At 44.4% G+C, this 20,895-nt stretch overlaps 3 protein-coding genes across 9 annotated transcripts; 1 reads left to right on the top strand and 2 right to left on the bottom strand.

The window, feature by feature from the left end:
• Position 1: 1 nt before the first annotated feature.
• On the bottom strand, positions 2-4,897 carry LOC124480261 (adhesion G-protein coupled receptor G7-like). Its single transcript, XM_047039385.1, has 10 exons — positions 4,320-4,897; positions 4,075-4,179; positions 3,751-3,860; positions 1,552-1,698; positions 1,310-1,392; positions 1,082-1,215; positions 858-971; positions 483-661; positions 77-186; positions 2-5 (listed from the first exon to the last, which is right to left on the bottom strand). The coding sequence occupies exons 2-10, from the start codon at positions 4,166-4,168 to the stop codon at positions 2-4; spliced, it is 975 nt and encodes a 324-aa protein (XP_046895341.1). The 5' UTR covers positions 4,169-4,179; positions 4,320-4,897.
• Positions 4,898-7,502: 2,605 nt separating this feature from the next.
• LOC124480406 (nascent polypeptide-associated complex subunit alpha-like) lies at positions 7,503-14,637 on the bottom strand. 3 transcript variants are annotated; one of them, XM_047039693.1, is made up of 8 exons: positions 14,515-14,637; positions 13,010-13,081; positions 8,714-8,799; positions 8,538-8,615; positions 8,302-8,448; positions 8,037-8,165; positions 7,771-7,893; positions 7,503-7,676 (listed from the first exon to the last, which is right to left on the bottom strand). In XM_047039693.1, exons 2-8 carry the CDS (start codon positions 13,077-13,079, stop codon positions 7,662-7,664), a joined length of 648 nt encoding a protein of 215 aa, XP_046895649.1. In that variant the 5' UTR covers positions 13,080-13,081; positions 14,515-14,637; the 3' UTR covers positions 7,503-7,661. The 3 variants fall into 3 exon arrangements, with proteins under 3 accessions (XP_046895649.1, XP_046895647.1, XP_046895648.1); XM_047039691.1 differs by lacking the exon at positions 14,515-14,637 and adding an exon at positions 14,062-14,134; XM_047039692.1 differs by lacking the exon at positions 14,515-14,637 and adding an exon at positions 14,017-14,088.
• On the top strand, positions 13,573-19,732 carry dtx3 (deltex E3 ubiquitin ligase 3). 5 transcript variants are annotated; one of them, XM_047039676.1, is made up of 8 exons: positions 13,573-13,731; positions 14,731-15,027; positions 15,162-15,207; positions 15,376-15,416; positions 15,501-15,588; positions 16,206-17,017; positions 17,297-17,514; positions 17,749-19,732. In XM_047039676.1, exons 5-8 carry the CDS (start codon positions 15,570-15,572, stop codon positions 17,822-17,824), a joined length of 1,125 nt encoding a protein of 374 aa, XP_046895632.1. In that variant the 5' UTR covers positions 13,573-13,731; positions 14,731-15,027; positions 15,162-15,207; positions 15,376-15,416; positions 15,501-15,569; the 3' UTR covers positions 17,825-19,732. The 5 variants fall into 5 exon arrangements, with proteins under 5 accessions (XP_046895632.1, XP_046895634.1, XP_046895631.1 ...); XM_047039678.1 differs by lacking the exon at positions 15,501-15,588; XM_047039675.1 differs by having other exon boundaries at positions 14,731-15,207.
• Positions 19,733-20,895: the final 1,163 nt, after the last annotated feature.

The following is a 20,895-nucleotide window of genomic DNA, read 5'->3' as shown; positions in this document are numbered from 1 at the left end:
TTCAACTTGACAGAGTTGAGAAAGGACACTTGCCATTAGAGCAGAAAAGTTTGTGGTATGATTGCAAAAACAATGCAGGGCCTCAGGGGAAACGTTGAATTTGTAGCACCCATCCGTGCTCCATTCACCTTTGGTGTAGTTCCAAGACACGCATGCAAAGTCATAGAAGGTTGTGTTGGGGACATTCTGAGAAAACAAACAAGTCGCTTTGTCATCACCGTAGCCGGAGAACCAAACACAGATAGACATTTAGATGTGTGGGTGAAATGGATGAATGCTGTTGTACAGCTGGTATACTTGGACTTTCTTGTTCCACTGTTAAGAGGAGTTAACGGGTAACTTATCCCATTGTAATTTGTGGTAAGTTTTGTATTTACACAGCAGTGCCATTTCATCCAACCTCCATGAATTATGAAACAGTGGCATGACTCTGCTGTATCAAGCACAGCTAATCTAAAACAGGGGTCAGCAGGGGATCTTACGACTGGTCTGAAGACCATTTCAACATGGTCAACACCCATCCTTCCAGCTCCTTTCACATTTCCCAAGATGATCCTGGTACGACTGTCCAAGTGGGCTCTGAACTCCCTTGACCTGAAGAACCAGGTGTTCTGGTAGAGCACAAATCCAACAGAGATGCCAGAACTTCGACGCCGCACTCCTGAGGGGACGAGGCACAGTTCGTAGAGCAAAAGAAAAGGAGGGAGAAATTAGAGTTGTATTTCTATCTTCTTGATTATGTATTGACGTAGATTTTGTTTACTAGGTCTCATAGGATGTGTGTGATAAGCACAAGGAAACTCAAAAGGGGTGGATAGTAAATCTACTGTATGGTGTTAGGTCCACTGTCAACTCACCTGGTGATAATCTAATGAATATCTGCACATCAGTGGCCTCTCCATCGTCAGACACAAGTTCAGAAGCGTTGGCATTTAGTCTAATTCTATCAGCAGCAAAATTACCAAATAATCCTGGAGAAGGGGGAAATTGTTGTGTTAATCATTTAATTAAAAAAAGTCTAAAAAGTGTTCACAGCAAATGTATCTGCAAACGTGGATGAACGATGCTTTCTCCCATCAACCTGTTTGTGCAGAGAACTGGACGCCGACTATGTCATTACTGGTTAGTACGACAGACTGGACAGCGAGGTTGGGCTGGGCCACTAGAGATGTGTCGTCTGACCCCTGTGAGATATTCTCTAAACTTCTTGTTAGCCTGTGGGGCATTCAGAGAGGTAGAGAGACAAAATCACCTCACAAGACTTTAAGACTGTATTGTGACTTCAAAAAAAAAATATTTAAAAACTGACTTTAAAGACGTCTCTGCCACACTGTCCGGTACAGAAGCCTCCAGCAGCTGACTAACAGTGGTCAATGCTGCCACGGCAACTGCCTGCAATAGTACCAGATCACCACAGTTAGCTTAATAATAGTGGAATATTTCTTTTTTTCTGTTATACACTATATGTTACAATTACCATATATAACTAAAACAATATCTATAGCCTCATTGTTAGAATTAATGGTGTGTTAAGGTTTGAAAACACTGCACCTCCGAGATATTTGAAGACCTTTCAAGGAGGGTGTTGGTGATGTCAATCGCTTTGGTAACATTATCAGCTGTTAACGTCTCTGCATTTGACGTCAGAATCTGAGTACTGCTCGCTAACTGCAGCAAATCAGATGTGTCGCTGGATAGCTAAGGGGATCAAAACAAATAATGCATGTAGTTATATACTGTACAAGCACTTAAATTGTCCCTTTAGGTTAAAAAGAGGGTTTCTATTGAGAATCGTTGTATTTACATAATTAGGGTTGTTGTAGGTTTCTGCTTAAATAGCCTCAGATATCTGTATTCGGATCAGAGCGAATAGTGTCCTACTGAGTGTTGATTATGACTGTCTCCTAATTGTAAGTATCATTCTATTTGTATTCTAATTCATCTAGAACATATTCTTAGCTAGCATGTGTTTCTTCAGCATTCCCGTTCATTACAACACTCGTAGACGTAGCCGTAGATATGTCACAAAGTATATACGGTCCACTTCCAATCTTAGCTACCTATCCAGATCTTCTCCACCTGCCCTCTCTCCTTCTATAGCGCTCTGGAACTGCCAGTCTGCTCTACATAAAGCAGACTTTATCCTGGCGTTTGCATCCCAGGCTTCTCTTCACGCACTAGCGCTGACAGAGAAATGGATCCGCCCAGGTCATCAAGATCATCCGTCATCATTCTGCTGGACCTTTCTGCAGCATTTGATACGGTTAATCATCAGATTCTGCTCGCCAGACTCTCTGAGATGGGCATCACTGGCACTGCACTTCAGTGGATCTCATCCTACCTGTCCGGAAGATCCTACCAGGTCTCCTGGGGAGGCAAAGTGTCAGGACCCCAACAGGTCTACACTGGTGTCCCACAGGGCTTCGTCCTCGGCCCCTCCTCTTCCACCTGTACACCACCTCACTTGGACCGATCATCACCTCCCACGGCTTCTCCTACCACTGCTATGCTGACGACACGCAGCTGTACCTGTCGTTCCCCCCGACTGATCCGGGGATCTCAGCTAGGATTGAGGCCTGCCTCACAAACATTTCCGCCTGGATGAGCACCACCTCCAGCTGAACCTCGCCAAAACAGAACTTCTCATCATCCCGGCCAAACCCTCTATCTCCCAAGATCTCTCAATCACCCTGGGATCCGCGACGGTGACACCCTCATCCTCTGCCAGGAACCTTGGGGTGACCATGGATGACGAGCTATCCCTCACAGCCCACATTGGTGCGGTCTCCCGGTCGTGTAGGTTCACCCTCTACAACATCCAGAAGATCAGGAGATACCTGTCTGAGCACTCCACAAAGCTGCTTGTCCAAGCACTTGTCCTCTCCAAGTTGGACTACTGCAACTCACTGCACGCCGGTCTCCCAGCATGCACAACCCGCCCTCTCCAGAGGATCACAGAACGCAGCGGCCCGCCTGGTCTTCAACCTACCCAGATGCTCCCATGTTACCCCGCTCCTCATCTCTCTCCACTGGCTACCCATCACGGCCCGTATCAGATTCAAGACCCTGGTACTGACCTTCCGAGCGGTGAACAGGACTGCACCTGACTACATCAAGTCTCTCCTCCTGCCCTACACCCCCACCCGCCACCTAGGGTCTTCTTCTGACAACCGTCTAGTGGTCCCTCCGCTCAAGACCGCCCGGTCCCAACACAAGCTCTTCTCCTGTCTGGCCCCCCAGTGGTGGAATCAACTCCCTACCTCCATCAGAGACACTGACTGTCTCTCCACCTTCAAGAAAAGGCTCAAGACACACTTGTTCCGGGAATACAACGGCACCTAGGAATGATTTGCTGGACCTGATGTTAGTTTCCTCCAGGATCACAATGACTCTTACTTAGAGACTTGTTGCTCTTGTTGGTTAGCTGTAACTGATTTAAAACTCTGTACTCGCTGTGAAATATGCTTACTGTTGCTTGCTTTTCTACAAGGTACACTCCTGCACTTTTTTTTTTAAGGTTCATCTTGTTTAATTGTAACTTGTTTAACTACATGCTCTTATGGTTTTTCCTTTTGGCACTTATTTTTGGTTTTTCACAATGTATGCTTCATGTTTGGCTACCCGCAATGTAGGGGATATCTCAGTGTTATGATAAGTGACCTATGCACTTTTGTAAAAGCTCTCTCTTGGAAGTCGCTTTGGATAAAAGCGTCTGCTAAATGAATACATTAATTTTTTTATTGTACTTACATTTTCTTGAATGTTGCTGAAAGTTAAGTCACACTGTAAGACATTTGGGGTATCAAACTTTTGAGTCCCATATTGACCAGTACACCTTGCTGAAGCTCTGGGCACATTCACTGTTGGTGATAAAACAGGAAACAGTGAATTTATTATCAAGAATGTCATATAGACAATATTGTTGTTAATTTAAAATATCTCCAGTGATGGTATCCCATCCGAAGCCATCAGCTGCCACAGTGCCAAGAGAGTCAACACATTCAGGGCCGCAATAGCTGTAGACAAAAATGGGACACTGCTGTACCAGGAAAACAAACACATCCTTTATCTTACCACTAGATGTATTAGGTCCACACTTCTGCTTAGAATAACTGAACCAACCGATGGTAGTTCTTGGGAAATTAAACCCTTGAATGGTTTCTTCCATGCAGAAATTTTCTGAGAGATTTAAATGTGGTACATCAGTTTATATCAAATTCAGAACAGAACATACCTTTGATAACAAGATAATGAAGAACATGTTTAGAACAGCAGAGCCAGGCGAAGATGCCATGACAGTCGTGGCCGTTTAGACCCACCTATTGAGCAGGTTCCTCCAGTCCATTCAACGGGACAGACACAGAATCCATTCTGTAGCAAACCTCCATTGGCACAGCTCAGAGGAGGGTGGGTTGACTGGGTTGTGTGGATGGCAGTGGTGGAGAGAGTGCTGGTGGAAAGAGTGCTGTTGGTGGGGGCAGTGGGGGAAAGAGTGCTATTGGAAAGAGTGCTGTTTGAAAGAGTGCTGTTGGTGGGGGCAGTGGGGGAAAGAGTGCTGTTGGTGGGGTCAGTGGGGGAAAGAGTGCTGTTGGTGGTGGCAGTGGTGAAAAAAGTGCTGTTGGTGGGGGCAATGGTGGAAAGAGTGCTGTTGGTGGGGTCAATGGGGGAAAGAGTGCTGTTGGTGGTGGCAGTGGTGAAAAAAGTGCTGTTGGTGGGGTCAATGGTGGAAAGAGTGCTGTTGGTGGGGTCAGTGGGGGAAAGAGTGCTGTTGGTGGGGTCAGTGGGGGAAAGAGTGCTGTTGGTGGGGTCAATGGTGGAAAGAGTGCTGTTGGTGGGGTCAGTGGGGGAAAGAGTGCTGTTGGTGGGGTCAGTGGGGGAAAGAGTGCTGTTGGTGGGGTCAGTGGGGGAAAGAGTGCTGTTGGTGGTGGCAGTGGTGAAAAAAGTGCTGTTGGTGGGGGCAATGGGGGAAAGAGTGCTGGTGGAAAGAGTGCTGTTGATGGGGTCAGTGGGGGAAAGAGTGCTGTTGGTGGGGTCAGTGGGGGAAAGAGTGCTGTTGATGGGGTCAATGGGGGAAAGAGTGCTGGTGGAAAGAGTGCTGATGGAATGAGTGCTGTTGGTGAGGACAGTGGGGGAAAGAGTGCTGTTGGTGGGGGCAGTGTTGGACGTGGATGTAGCATTGATCTGGGCTGAGCTGGGAATGAAAGTAGGCCTACTAGTGGGGATGGAGGTAAGGATGGAGGTAAGGATGGAGGTAAGGATGGAGGTAAGGATGGAGGGTGTGGTAATTCGAGGTAAGTCAGCAAACGGTGTGGTTGTATCTGGTGAAGTATTTGTAGGATGATGTGTGGTTACATTATCAGTACTGGTAGTCTTGTTAGTAGTTATATCCTTAGCTGTAGGATTAATTAGGTGTACATAAATCACAAGATTAGGTGTGGTTGTATAGTCAGTAGTCACACTGTCAGTGGTGTTTGCAGGATTAGTAGAATTTAGAAAACCAGGTGTGGTTACATAATCAGTAGTCATATTGTTAGTAGCCACAATGTCCGCAGCGGTTTCATTATGTGGGCCTACAATTGACAGAAATCTGACAGGGACGCTGTGTTGAAAAAACACTGTAAAAAGAAGGCAAGATAAATTATCATGAGCCATCAGAAACGTGGTCAACAATGTCATCATGGACATTGTCATGTCAACAATTTCATGGACCAGAACCCCCCCTCCAATAAATGAGTGCATTTCAGCCATTTCTCATGCCCTCACGCAACACCTTGTAGCCTATTTCTCAAGCATTTCTGAGAAATTTTAAAATCCTTTCATGTCATTACTAATCCCATGCCTTTCGCAAAACCAAAGGTAGTGCCATGCACTTTAGTTCAATCTGTGTGAAGTAGGCTATAACATGTTAGTCTTACCTATGATGAAAATGAATGAAAACCGCATGTCCCTCATCTCAAAACAACCTTCCGATCGGCCTTCAGTCCTGAGGTGAAGTAGTCCTGAAGTTTAAAGTAGCACACCTACTCTTGAGGTAAAACTAAAACTCCAAAACATGAACTGCCAGTTCATGTTTAACTTAAACCAGGAACTAGTTATTGTATTACAGCCTTATCAGTGTCGGTAAAATTACTTGTGGTCAAGCTCGATCACACGTTACTTTAAGTAATAGCGCCATCTAGTGGGTAACGGTTGCAAGAATAGAATATTCATAACTAAGGGAGTGGTGACATTGTAGGCTATACATGCAACATTTGACACATTAACATATAACAACGACATGAGAACATCCATTATGTTGGATTAACAGAGTTTATCCAAAGACGGAAATGAGCACACAGTGCAAGCACTGCAATAGGCTTTTTCAGTTTCCCATCTTCCTTCAAACACAGGGGACTCAGTTTAGGTTGTTTGGCCAATATGAAACCTCTGCAGTATGCATTAAACACAGAGGTGCTGCTGGGAGCTGAACCCAGGATCTCCTGTTTACAAGACAGGCGCTTTCAAGCGGCTAAGCCACAGCACCTCTGAATCTGGAACATTGGATGCAACTACTTGAAGCCTCTCAGAGTGATGGATCGGACAGCATCATGGAAACACGACCAACGTGCCCTCAGTTCTCAGCCTTACTGACAGTTTACGTTAACATTTACAAGTTCCGGACACATTTTTTTTATATAAAGTTAGGTGCTGCTGGGAATTGAATGCATGGAACCCTTTTTATGAAACACGTACTTTCGTAGGCAATCGATTTGTGGGTATCAGTTACTATTTCGATTAAATAAATAAACATTATATGACGATTGTAACCTCAATTTTTGTTCCCGCTTTTTCCAACTTGCAAACAAGTTGTGTAGCACTCAATTCTCTACATTCTAATGCCAGATATGTTTGACAATTGTGCCAGCAGTGGTCCCAACAGGTCCTTTTTCTATGGATTAGACTGTGTAGACGGGTGTTTTCTATGGATTAGACTGTATAGACGGGTGTTTTCTATGGATTAGACTGTATAGACGGGTGTTTTCTATGGATTAGACTGTATAGACGGGAGATTTCTATGGATTAGACTGTATAGACGGGAGATTTCTATGGATTAGACTGTATAGACGGGAGATTTCTATGGATTAGACTGTATAGACAGGTGTTTTCTATGGATTAGACTGAAATAGACAGGTGTTTTCTATTGATTAGATTGTTTAGACAGGTGTTTTCTATGGATTAGACTGTATAGACGGGTGTTTTCTATGGATTAGACTGTATAGACGGGAGATTTCTATGGATTAGACTGTATAGACAGGTGTTTTCTATGGATTAGACTGAAATAGACAGGTGTTTTCTATTGATTAGATTGTTTAGACAGGTGTTTTCTATGGATTAGACTGTATAGACGGGTGTTTTCTATGGATTAGACTGTATAGACGGGTGTTTTCTATGGATTAGACTGTATAGACAGGTGTGCAGCACACAGTACATTTTTGCACAACCTTACAAAAGAGTTACAGATAAACAAGGAAAACACATTTATTACCTTTAGCGTTAATCCTAAATATACACAGTAAATAGAAACCATTTCTGTAATGCACCACTTTATTTCCTTCAAATAATTTAGGCTAATAATGTTGTTCGTTCGTTCGTTCTGATGCTTCCTCCAAGCTCTTTGGTGTCTACATGGTCAATTCCTGTCAAAGTAATCAAGTGTTAGTGTCAGCTGCACTGGCAGTAAAACATGGCAGAATGTATTAAACTACAGGCAGAATAAATGTGTTTCTTTACCATGATGGCATTGACAATGTCATTGTTGTTGTTCTTTAGTGCGCGGATCGCCTTCACTCGGGACACATTGGCTTGTGACATTACCAGTTCAATGTCCTTGACCTCCACGCCAGTATCATCCACCTACAAACCACAGAATGCAGCACATTTAGGAAACAATAAAGTAGCTAGAGCTAGAGTGTACATTTATTGTACATTCAGTGTACATTTATGCCATGTACATGAGTAGGACAACAACACAGGGAACTGAACGTGTTGACACTCACCTCCTCTTCTTCACTCTCCTCCTGCACTGTTGGCGTTTGTGTGTTCTCCTGGATACTGGACACTGCCTCTCCCTGAACCTTAAACTTCTCTGCAGCTGCTAACTGAGCTTGTTGTGAAAGGTCCTCAATCTGGGTTGAAGAAGAATGGACCTTTAGACAATTGTAGGCCTACCTCATTTTACAATGAACACAACACACCGTGAATGAACACAGATTTGATTAAACGATGACACAAGGAATGATCACAGCAATAGCAACTATATACCTTGGCTTCACCAAATACAATGTACGTGTCAGATGCTGGGCTCTTGTAGACGTCTGGCTTGGGGATGACAAACAGGATGTTCTTAGACTTCCTGATGGTGACCCTCGTCACTCCTGCTACCTGACGCAGACCCAGCTTGGACATGGCCTGGTGAAGGATCGAAAAGAAACTCGTCACAAGGGAACTTGGGTCGATTCCTTCAAACTGAACTAGAGATGCCACAGGAAGTAACTGGCCTTTCTTGCTTTCTTTTCACTTCTGCTCTGTTTTGCTTTGCTGACTGGCTCCTCGTCGATCTCAGCAGCGGCAGCAAGCTGGGGAAACAAGGAGAACGTAGAAGTTACTTAGATTCCGACTACAAAAGTCTAAAGTCTCAGCCTTGAAAGGCTCACCAAAAGGTGTGTTGTCTTACCTGAGCTTGATGCGTTTGTGCCTGGGCTGAATCCTGCTCCTCCAACTCTGGGACAGACTCGTCACTGTCTGAATCTGTTGCCGACCCTACATGTAACCCCAAAATGTTCAATTAGAAATGCATCGCAGCCAGATTCAACGGTCATATTTACTGGTATAACAAACTGGTTTCTTAATAACCTCGATAATTTAGCCTTGAGAGAGAAACAAACATGTAAAATTGTGGAATGTGTGACATCAAGCTTTACCAATAACCATGAATAACCGCGATGATAACTTTCAGAACTAAAACGGCCTCAACCCAGGGTTTTCTCGCAGCACTTTTCGGTTAAGACGGCCGCTTAAGCAACACACGCCTGCTGCCTTAACTACGTCGTCGTCCCCCGTCCCCCGCATTAGTCTATTCCCCCCGGTCTGACAGATAACACCACCCTACCACCTTAAGTAACACATTTTCTGCAGGAAACCTTGTACACCCAACAGTGATTTAGCACTTAAGTGGTAATAATTTCCTCAGAGTACAGTAAATATTCTCTCATCCAAGTTACTAATCAAAAGTGGAAACCATCTGTAATTGTTAACATTAAAATGTAAATAGTTTAATACACGAGATTTCAAATGCCACACCTAAGGAAAAGGAGGGAAGATAAATGTTTTATACTTTAAAACAATTAACAAGTATAATGCTCTCACACTCAAGTGTTAGCTAACCTGGAGGATGCATGCTTTGGCATGTTTACAGTGTTATTCTTTTAACATTCAACATCACGTATCAAACAATATAAAATACTTCAACATTTAATATCAAGTCTGCGTGCAATAAAATTGAATTTTCTTCATTCAGGCTAACTTCAATAGTTTTGTATCACGGTTCAGGCAAATTAGCTCATTGTTAGTGTCTCAACACGCAACGATTCACCCAACACATATCTCAATTAATATGCATCTACATTTGAAGACAGGTGCTAAGGATTTGCCTATTAGGTGACAATGTTAAGTTGTTAGTGCCACTTCCGTTGCCATGCAAGACAGGCACAATATGAAGAGAAATACCCTTGTTGTTCTTGACCACAGGCTGGGCTGTGGTGGGGTCTTGGAGCTCTGGTGGGGGACCAGTGATGAAGATGGGGTTTACAGAAGGTGCAGAGACCAGGGACGGAGGGGGTATTGGAGGGGACATGGTTGGTGGGGATGAGGGATCTGGGAGTAAGTACTCCTTTGGGGAAATCAGTGGGGGAAGATCGTCAACCTCTTCAGAGGACTGAACGAGGGCAGTTGCTGGGGGAACCGCTTTCGGAGCGACGACATCCACACCAGCAAGGGCAGAGGTGGCCCCCGAGGTCTTCTCTGCATCACATGGAGAAGGTGCAGAAGACCGATGGACAAAGCTTGTTGGCGTTTCAAAATGGAGTGGCTTTTCAATGGCAGCGGGCATAGAGGTAGTGGCAGAAGCTGGTAATGGCACAGCGACAACGGCAGCAGCGGTTAAACCCTCTTCCTCCCCAGCCGGGCCTTTGGGACACGCGTCTACCCACTCCTTGGTAGCCCCAGACCCATAGGACAGCTGAGCCTTTTCAGCAGAGGCCTCCGCAGGTGCGGCTACGGCCATGTGTGCCTCCTGCTCCTGTACTTGCTCGACGGCAGCTCTCTTGGGGACGCTAAGGGGGAGAGCCGTCCAGAACGACATGGGTGCAGGGGCAGCAGGCTGACAGGTCACTGTGAACGCAAACGGGGAAGCTTTGAGCGACGCCGCTTTAGGAGCCTCTTTGTGCGACGCCTCGGCCGGAGACGCCGCTTTAGGAGCCTCTTTGTGCGTCGCCTCGGCCGGAGACGCCGCTTCGGATGTCGAATCCTCTGGAGAAGGGGTCTCTGCCTTGGTGGCGATGCCTAGGGCGGGGGTGACTACAGCTGAGGCTGGGGAAGAGAGGAAAGCTTTGGAGGGCATGTCCTTTGTTGGCGGCGCAGCGCCGACATCCAGTTGGGGGGGAGATAACAAGGCAGTGGGAAGAGAGGAGAGAAGAGGAATGGCAGGTGGCTTGTGGACCTGTGGCGCGACGCAGCTGATGTTTGGTCCCCTCTCAGACAGAGAGGGAGGCGGGGGTCTGGCTAGAGCAGGTGCAGGAGCGTTAGATTCAGACGGGGCTGGAGGGGCAGCAGCCATGCCTGCAGCAGACGCGGGTTTAGTAGGCTGTACTATGTTAGTGGCAACCAGCGGTCCGTCTCTGAAAGCACCATCGGTTTCCTTGGCGTCTCGGATTACCTTGGGTTGCTGGCTATCCCCGTCTCCACCAGCAGGAGGGGAACCCACAGGAAGGAAGGCTAGGGGCAAGCAGGGAGGGGTGGAGCAAGGAAAGGAAGAGGGCAATGCTGAGGATAAAGCGGATGGAGAAGGGCACTTGGTAAAGACAGGTATTTGTGAGTATAGAGGTACAGACACTTGCTGGGTCCCACTTTTAGTGTCATTAGTTCTAGGACAAAAAGGGGAACTAGTGGTTCCTCTCTGTGTGTGTGTGTGTGTGTGTGTGTGTGTGTGTGTGGGGGGGGGGTTAAAGAGCCTAAAGAATTTCACTTGGGATTTGCTCATGGGGCCGTGGAGGTCAAATATACATATTATTGTTCTTCCCTTTCTCACAAAACACTAGAATTGAACATAAACCTTGATTAAATGCAACCAAATGTATCAGTTAGCTGTATGTTTACCATTTGCCAACCTGAGTGAGACTACACTACAAACTTGCTGTAGTGTGACTCAATATACATGTTACTTGGCAAACAGCTCACCAAATAACACAGATTGTTCCCCCACAAAGGCACTGAAATACTTGAGTCACCAACACACTCAAATTAAAGTAAATTCTGCTACTGGCAAACAGACAAGCAAATTTCTGCATTTCCCGAAAGCGTCAGAAGCCTAAATTGATCGTAGAATCCATCGTACCACGGATCTTAGTTTTACCGGCTGTTTTCCAAAGCCATCGTAGCTAAAGTGGCACTTGAAAGCTTGTATATTAGCCTACTCCTTACGAGCATGTTCGGGAAACGCACGTAAATAATAATAATGATTGTCATTTTGCTCGTAGAAAGTTACGATCCATCGTTATCGGGAAACGCAGCCCAGAGCGATTCGGGGTGACAAATTACTTGAAAATATTGGTGGTTAGTGTCCACCTCTGTCTGGAACTTCATCCTGGTCTTTAGCCACATGGTGTTGCTGTAAAGCCATGATTACAGCAACACTCCACTGCATTTCCCCCACTCTTCCGTCCAATCCATTGCAATGACTTGCACCAAATGCACCTTGAACGGTGTGATCTTCAAAATCAACCCCAGGTGTATCAACGGCAACTCTGATATCATATTTTGACTTGGTGAGACTATGTCCTTCAGCTTGAAAATGTCCAGTGTTTAAGACACACAGTAACACATTTCTTGATTACTTTTGTTGGGGTTCAGTTGCAGCTTGGTCAGTGGAAAGCAGATGACTGTGCAGAGTCAGCATACCTGCCACAGCGTACCTGCCACAAGCATTACAATCTTCCACTCCCATCCTTGTTGCAGTGGCAATCGAAAAAACCATCAGACCCTAGCCTTCATCTTGGCAAGTTACGCCATCTTCAGCAGGGCTTTGAAGAGGGTATTTCTTGACCTCAAGTGGTGATATGGCTGTGGTCATAACAGTCCAGAACAAAGTACAAGGAGGAGTAGGGAGAGTCGTCACAGAAACATTCACATCTACAACTGTGACTGTCTTACTTGACGATAAACAGTGCCTAGGTTACAAACTTAAAAGCAAAAAACTGAAGGGACAGCACAGACGGTAGCAAATTGGCTCCAACGACAGGGTCAGATTGATGACAGCAACAGTAAATAATAACAGCAGTAAAATGACTTCACTTGATGTTACTTATTTTCCAAACATATTTGTTGAAACATATTTGCTAACAAAAAAACTATTCAGTTGTTTTGAGTAAAAACTGAAATATCCACCCAAGACAAATTTGACCAATTTATTACAAAATGAAACAAAAATGAAATACAAAATACATACTACTAGTACTGTCAGATTGTCTAGGAAGGTTTAGGCTTTAACCTTTCAGTACAACCCACATTTTTGGAAGATGTATTAAGAGTGTTTTAATTGTGACTTTCTGTTGAAAGCACAAGCGCACCACCAGGATTATTGATTGAATAACAAATGATCAAACCTGAATGTGGTTGTCATTACAGCCTTGTTATGAATGAGATCCAAGGCCTTAAATGCCTTTGATTTAGCACGTTTAAGATGAGTATTACAAACCTGTCTCGGCCTGAGGCTGTTGCAAGTCCTGTTCCATAATGGAAACTGTCTCTGTGGATTCTCCTGGCATGGCTGTGGACAAACGAAAAGCTTCAGTAACGCAATGGTTTTCGATTTCTAAACCAACTGTAGGAGGGAGACACATGGCTATAGCAGTTTGGGAACTTCTTTTGAATAACAGGCTGTAAAGCTCTGATCTAGTGATTAAGTGCACAGAGCTATCATGTTTGGGCTCTTGGTAGAAAGTCTGAGTCTAGTGTCCTTATTGATTTGTAGAGGCACTGAACCAGGTTCAGTATGATGATGTTGTGAAGCACAACAGAAAGTAGAGTCAAGCTAAATAGTCTTTTTTAATTTAATAGTATGCTGAACAAAGAAAGTCCACTGGCACTAACTTTCTAGCTTATTGCTCTTTACATGCTAGCTACACACTTAGACCTGTGGCTAATGCCAGATGTACTAAATGACATATTTACATTACATAACATGTAGGCCTGACTATATTTACCCATGCTGGCATAAGGACCGGAACTTAACTTCTTAGTTGTGACATCCTCACCTACCTCAACTTGAAAGTACACTTGTCTACCTTCTGGACTGCATACTACTATAGCTAGCTAGCTACTCATGGGTTGTTTATACTCGTGCTAGCAAGCGGGAAATTATAAACTTTGAGGAAGGTGGGGGTAGCTAGATAGGCTAGGTATGCCTCTTTTTCAAAGGTTAGCAAATATGGTATTGCAACATACTGAGCCGACAAGCTAACGATAAACGTGCTAGCAAGCTACCTAGCTTTCGAAGCATTGCCATTATTATTGCTATTGGAACGTAGCTTGCACCAGTGGTGGTGCAGCACTACAGCTTGTATTGAACCGTGTTAGGCTAGCTAGCTACGTTAGGCTACTTGGCCATCAAGTGTGTAATGCATTAAATCCAAAAATGTTCAATCCATCTTTGTGATATAAAAGTAAAGAGACACGTATGTAATAACAAAGAAATACAACTACCTATTTGGTGTTAGATGCCGTTAGATTGGCACTGGAAAAACTTACTGTGAAGGGATTCAGATCCAAGATGGTTGGCAATTAACTACAGTTACCAGAATGCCTTAAACGACAGGCTTCCGGGTTATTAATTAATTAACCCTTAACTTACCGTGTTGTAGTTGTAAACAAACTCAGTGGACACGGGATCTCGGAAAGGACCATCAACGTATATGAGAAAAATATATATAAGGGTTCTCATATGAGAACCTTTATATATTTGTTCTCTGTCGGAGCCGAAGTTGCCTACGTTCACATGCTGCTAGCTTTAGTTTAAGAAAGACTGCATGCCTTGATGTTTTCAATCACCAAAATGTTAATTTTATCCAGTGACTATGATATGAGCGGCAGAACGTGAAGGCATTTGACGGAAAATACCATACAGTGAAGGATTGATGTCGTACGCCAATATATAACACAGCACACATTGTAAATTGTAATATGCTGAATCAAAAAACGTACCTGATTTGCAAGCATTTATGGGGTTGTCCTGCCTGTCAGTCAGACTAACAATCTACTAACACTAACATTTCAAGAGCAAAAACATTCGTGGGTGCTTGAGTTTTTAAATTGCTCAACAATGTGATTTTTATTTGTTCATTTTTTCATTATTCAACAATGTGATTCAGACCCACAGTTCAGTTCTAGTGACGAACTTCCTGCTTACATTTGTCTCAGTTATCAGCTGTTGGACATGGACTCAAAGGAAGAGGCAGGGAGACGTGACATTAAAGTGCAGGCAAGTACAGCATTAGTCTCTTAGCTAAGTAGGCTATACAACAGCCATTAATAATACACATTTAGCTACTGTTGCACGAGGAAGATAAGAGTGTACGGGACGGGTGTGTTTTCTGTGTGTCGAAGTACGTGGGAAAACTCGTCACTACTCGCGAGCAAGTGAAAAGTAGGCTAGGCGCAGCAGCAAGGATTCAATGGATTCGGCACTGCTAAAATGAAAACAAAATCGAAATGGAGGTCTGCAACAAATATATATCATATAAATCTTGATTACATCCGCCTTCTCATTAATACATGCACTACTGCCTGCCTGTGAGTAAGATATAATTCGATGGAAGATACTCGTCGTTGTGTTTCATCCTCTAATCTAGCTGGCTAGCTTTCTACATAACCTCACCCAGCGAGCAACGGCAATAGGTGAGACCCATTCCACTCCGCATACCGTTATTCGAAAATGGAAATTCCGCACTTCTATGGAGCTATAATAATCTGATATGCTGGCTGGTAGCCTTATGAGAATCCTATCTGCGGAACTGTCCTAGGATCATACTTCCTTTTTTTTAAATTATTTTTTCTCTTCAACAGGACGATAATTGATCGATTAAGGGAATTTATGGGATCACAAGGTAGGCTAATTAATGAGTTTATGCAAATACGTTTCTTTGTTTCATATGACTGTCAATAGACCTTTCTTTTTTCTTTTTTTACAGTGAAACGTGTTTGATCGAGGAATTGAGGCGCAGTTTCCTTTGTTTACAGTCTGCATTTTAGAACAGCTGATGCGTCCATGCAATGCAGGTTTAGACACGTTTTGCGACCATTGCAACTTATACATTCGCGCCCAAGAGACTCGCTAAATATTCAAACAATCAACGTTATTTAACCTTTCAACTGTATCATATTTATCAGACAGGTCTCACACTGCATCCTTCAGTCAAATTATTGGGACAACTTTATTTTCATTCAGAGTAGGCTATAGGCACACCAGCAATTTTTTTTTAAGGAGTACATAATGTGCTCATAATACACAATAATATAACATTGCAGCATAATAACATGTTATGTCTTAGAGATTATCAAGAATTTAGTCACATTAGGAAGTTTGGAAGATGTGACATGAAAGAGATATCCCTATTAAATCAGACAGAAGTGGCAAAAAAGGCTAGTGAGTAAGTTTGATAGATTTCATAATTTAGTTTATTGAAACAGAATTGAGACTTTCATGGGTCCAAATAGAAAAAATGATTTCGAAATGATGCAGTATTCAACTTTGGTTATTCGTACGTAGACCCTAGCTTTTTATTGTGCATTATTTTCTGCCAGATAATGTGTTTTTATGATGAAGTACAACTACAGACAACTGTTGACCAAGGCCTGGGGGGGTGTAACAAAACAGTATTTTCTCTGTCTTGCAGTTTCATCTGATGAGATGAGTGTGCGTGCGGGCCAGGGCAGTGACGAGGTGCTGGTGTCGCAGGCGGTCTGGGACTACCTGGCTGCCGCCGGTCGACCCTGGCTCATTGACTTCCAGGACAAGCAGGGGATGAGCGCTGGCATCGTCAGGCGGGGGGAGCGGGGGGGCTGCTGCGCTGTGCGGCTGCAGCCAGTGGAGGGCTTCAGGAGGTCCGGGGCCGGGCTCCTGGAGGGACCCATATCCAACGAGACCCGCAAAGCCTTCATAGACTTGTGCCGCTGTGCCCGGAAAGAGATGAGCAAACAGGACGGCGGTCCTAAGAGGAAGCGCTCCCTGCTCCCCTGCGTAGGAGTCCTGGAAGCTGACGGGGAGGGGAGCCTGCTGCCGCCCCCTCCTCCGCAACCCCGCCGCTCCCAGAGGCAGCAGCAGAGGTACAAGAAGCCGGCCGAGGACGAGGCCTGCGTGGTCCTCTCCCTGCCCCACGAAGCTCCGCCGAGGAAGGAAATGGAGGCGGGCATGGCCTCGCCCGGCGAGGCCGAGGACGCCTCGTGCTGCTCCATCTGCATGGGCGACATGGTGGAAAAGACCACCCTGGAGAGGTGCGGCCACGCCTTCTGTCGCTCGTGCTTGGACCAGGCCTTCAAGGTGAAGAGAGCCTGCCCCGTGTGCCGCCTGGTGTACGGGCAGCTCATCGGGAACCAGCCGGCCAACGGCAGCATGATGGTGGAGAGAGACCCGGGTCTCGAGCTGCCCGGCCACGAGGGATACGGCTGCATCTGCGTCATCTACAGCTTCCCCCCGGGTCTGCAGGCGGTGAGCACGCGGTGGACACACGACATTAATCAAGCTATCGACCACACAACATTTACACACGTACAACATTAGTCAAGCTATCGACCACACAACATGTACACACGCACAATATCGCGTCCAAACTTTTTTACTGGTACTGTAGATACTGTAGATAACTCGTGAGAGTAGTCAAGGGATGAATTATGATGCCCGGTGCTGATTTGTGTTCTCGACCTCAAGGCTCCGCTCATGTCTCTCTAACCTAATGAAAGGAAGTTCTGCTGTCATTCTGCCCGGCAGCCGGAGCATCCTAACCCAGGGGTGCGGTACCCGGGAACGGACCGCGTGGCTTATCTCCCAGACAGCCCCGAGGGGAACCGCGTCCTGGGCCTGCTGCGGCGGGCCTTCGAACAGCGCCTTATCTTCACCATTGGTACCTCCATGACAACGGGCATGCATAACGTCATTACCTGGAACGACATCCACCACAAGACCTCCATATGGGGGGGGGCGCGCTGGTAGGAGACTCTGGCTGTGGGCCAGTTCTAATTTACTGTGGTTTGAAAAGGGCAAAGAATGTTCCCCGTGGCAAAAAAAGGTTTTAATGTTACAAAGGATTGATTTGAGAAGTGATATTTCACTAAACAATGAGACGTACAATTTTAGCTTTTGTCAAGGGCAGATGTCCTTGACTAAATGTCAGTATCCTTGTCCTTATATTCTTCACTGACAATGTTTATTCCCCTTGACAGCTTTGGCTACCCGGATCCTACTTACCTTGTGAGAGTGACAGAGGAGCTCCGGGAGAAAGGCATCACAGTGGACTGACAGCAAGGAAACGTGGCATTATGGGACATTCTAGGAACCTCTGCCTTTTCCTGCTGCTGGTCACGACTAAGCTGCAGGTTCCAACCAGTGTGATGGCCCACCAGACCCAGGGGGCCAGCTGAGGAGTTCTCTCAGCTGCCTCAAGGATGTCCTGCCGTGGAGTCTGGGTCACCTTGACTGATTGTTCCTGTGTTCATTGGCATTTCTTTGAGTTCTGCTAAACCCAGCGCTTTGTGTGAGAGAAAAAGACTAATACGAGTGCAGGGCATTCTCGTGTTAAACAACCCTGAACGTTTATTGGCAATAGTACAGTTTAAAAATGCACTCTTTCAAACGGGATCGTTGTGTACTTAAGTTGTAGGTACTTAAATATTGTTTTGAATTAACACGTTTGTTTGCTTAAGTTGACACAATCATTTGTTTGGTACTGTTGAATTCCTTACAAAGGAAACTCCTCATTCCCATGTTGCAAGCACATATAGTTTTTTTTCTTCCCGCTCCAGTAATGTTTCTAGAATAAGTATTTTTTCTATTTAATTATGTTATTGATATGTTTTCTGGGCTGTGGTAAAGATAGGTGGCAGAATAGCACTGCTTCACTAGAATCTTCTAAAGAACTCATTCTGTACAGGTATTGCAATCGAAAGCACTCACAAGCACTTTGTCAAGTTGTTCAGTCAAGGAGGCTGGTCGATTTGTCCTTCTTCCCCGAAACGGAAGAGTGCTCCTTGCAAATGCAGGTGTTTGCTGCCAAGAGCTTTTGCGTTAGCTCGGTAGCTACAAGTTGATGTCAGTTGCTCGGAGCTCTTCTCCATCCCTCCCTCTTCGTCTTCCTCATCTTCCGCCCCCCCTTTCACCCGAAACAGGAGGAATGTTTATCCACGTCTCTGCTGCAGCGCTGGAGCTGATGTCACAGGAATGTCCTCAGCCAAGTTCTTTGGCATTCACCTTACGATCCCCCCCCCCCAAGATGCCACTTCAGTCGGGCAACAATGTACTCTGTTCTACTTAGCAGATTTATATGATGATGTCAGACTACAAAGGCACATAGCCACTCATACCAAATCAAAGGCACAACAGCTATCAATCTATGGCCCTTGTCCCTGTTACACTCTGAGGCTTGTTACATTAGGAATTCAAAAGATATGTGTGCTCTTTGGAGGTCTAAATACGTCATTTAAGTTCAAGTTGTATCTAAGGAATGATAACCATGTTCTGATTCCTGTCCCTCATAGGGACATGGTCTTGTATCTAAGGAATGATAACCATGTTCTGATTCCTGTCCCTCATAGGGACATGGTCTTGTTTGAAATCAATTTGTCTTTTTCTTGTGCCTTCCTTCTTTTCAACAACATTGAGCATGTCCATGTTTAGAACTAAGCAGCTCGAATAGGCAGTTAAGTGTTTTTTGGGGGTTGCATTATTTTTGTATGCTCTTTTGCTTTGAGTGATATAAATACTACAATGTATGAGAATACAGTGTACAAACAACATTTGTTTTTGTTGTTCTGGTGGTTCAAAAGCAAAGCCTCTCAAAATTCATGCTGTGCACATCATTTCAAAGGGTAGATTTTTCATATGCATATGCTTGATAATTTTCAACCACTACATCAGAAGATATGCATTAGGCCCAAGTATTGTATTAATTATACTTTTTTCTGTTAACATCTATAGAAATACTTTGCTGTTAAGGGGACCAACTATTAGGACAATATCTTTGGGAAAAGATTGTCAAAAAATCTATGCAGTACATGTTAGATGGGGCCAGAATGAAGGGATTGCACATTGCAAATTGAAAAGTTCAAGTTTTGCTTTTCTAATTGCGTTGATTGGTATTTTATGAGTCTGTTGATATTCAGAATAATGTGCTTTACATTTTAATACTTGAATAAAAGGTTATGTTCTGTTCCTTGTTTGCGGTGTTGGTTCAGACTTCTGGAAGAGGAAATTACATTTACTTTTTTTTATACACACTCCAGAATTTGAATCTGTTTCTGTGCATAGAGATGAGGGCTGGGCTATGTGCAGCCCAGCCTTCCAGAATATTCCTGACAAAATACTGGCCAATTGTTTTTTATTCGTTTTTGCCTCCAATCTCCAACAAAAATGATTTAGAGAGCCCCTCCAAAACAGATGATAGAGAGTTACAACCTAATCTTACAACCCAGTTCAGATTTTGGTACCAATTATGGATTGTAGGTTTAGTTTTTGCTCATAGTTTGTAATGTAATGCTTAAAATTAATCCAGTTGTTCACGGTAATCCACTAAGATATTGAGCAGTGGTCTAACCTGCACACTGAGCAATCTTCATTTTAGTTGTCCTGCTTATCTTTACAGAGTTCAGGAGATTTGTCTAAAATAATTGTCTGACCCTGAAGCACTTTGAAGATGAATTCATCACAAAAATACATTCTACAAAGAAGTAGCTGCCAATCAATACTCTATTAAACACATTTGTCAAGTAAACATGGCATGATTTGGTTTGTCATTGTAATTTCCCCTCTTCACCCATAGAGGGCAATGTTCTCCTCTGGTAAAGAAGTGCCATGAATGTTTCTAGTCCTATTTAAAACACATGCTGTTTTACAATAGTCTGAATATCTGTTCTTTACTCATTCATGGTTGCCCTAGTGACCCCAAAATCTACAACTGGCTGCCACGTTGAGCATCTAAGCCCTTTAGAAGGAGTTATGAATATAGCCCTAGCAATGGATGTGCTGCATTGACATCAGAAAACACCAATGCAACATGCTTTGTCAGTCATGAGCCTCTGAATGTCACAGTTATGTCGGTATTGTCATCTTACAACAACAGAATATTCACAGCAAATCAGTGAACCCTCCATGGAAGATCTGAGTCATGCAACCTCTCCAGAGCAACGTGAGTCATCATGAACGACAACTCATTTCATACATTCCCTGTCATTGCATCTTCTAATTTCACTTTGGCTATCAAAGGCTCCCTCATTGATCACTACCGAACGACAAGCAGACAAAATCAAGGAGAGGAGGAGAGGACTGAAGACTCAGCTCTGCTCCCCACACGACGTCTTCGAGGTTTCACAGCCTAA

This window comes from Hypomesus transpacificus, chromosome 18 (assembly GCF_021917145.1).
Source record: "Hypomesus transpacificus isolate Combined female chromosome 18, fHypTra1, whole genome shotgun sequence".
In the NCBI taxonomy this organism is placed as follows: Eukaryota; Metazoa; Chordata; class Actinopteri; order Osmeriformes; family Osmeridae; genus Hypomesus; species Hypomesus transpacificus.
The sequence above is the reverse complement of the archived record's forward strand: the minus strand, read 5'-3'. Positions and strand labels throughout refer to the sequence as shown.

Coding starts and splice junctions, on each gene's coding strand:
- dtx3 (XM_047039676.1), top strand. Junction 17,018..17,296: donor TCCCCCCGGGTCTGCAGGCG/GTGAGCACGCGG, acceptor TCTGCCCGGCAG/CCGGAGCATCCTAACCCAGG. Junction 17,515..17,748: donor ATATGGGGGGGGGCGCGCTG/GTAGGAGACTCT, acceptor TCCCCTTGACAG/CTTTGGCTACCCGGATCCTA.
- LOC124480406 (XM_047039693.1), bottom strand. CDS start 13,079: ATGCCAGGAGAATCCACAGAGACAGTTTCCATTATGGAACAGGACTTG. Junction 8,449..8,537: donor GTGAAAAGAAAGCAAGAAAG/GCCAGTTACTTC, acceptor ATCCTTCACCAG/GCCATGTCCAAGCTGGGTCT. Junction 8,166..8,301: donor TTGTATTTGGTGAAGCCAAG/GTATATAGTTGC, acceptor TCTTCAACCCAG/ATTGAGGACCTTTCACAACA.
- LOC124480261 (XM_047039385.1), bottom strand. CDS start 4,168: ATGGAAGAAACCATTCAAGGGTTTAATTTCCCAAGAACTACCATCGGT. Junction 3,861..4,074: donor TGGACCTAATACATCTAGTG/GTAAGATAAAGG, acceptor TATCACCAACAG/TGAATGTGCCCAGAGCTTCA. Junction 1,393..1,551: donor GGTCTTCAAATATCTCGGAG/GTGCAGTGTTTT, acceptor GTACTATTGCAG/GCAGTTGCCGTGGCAGCATT.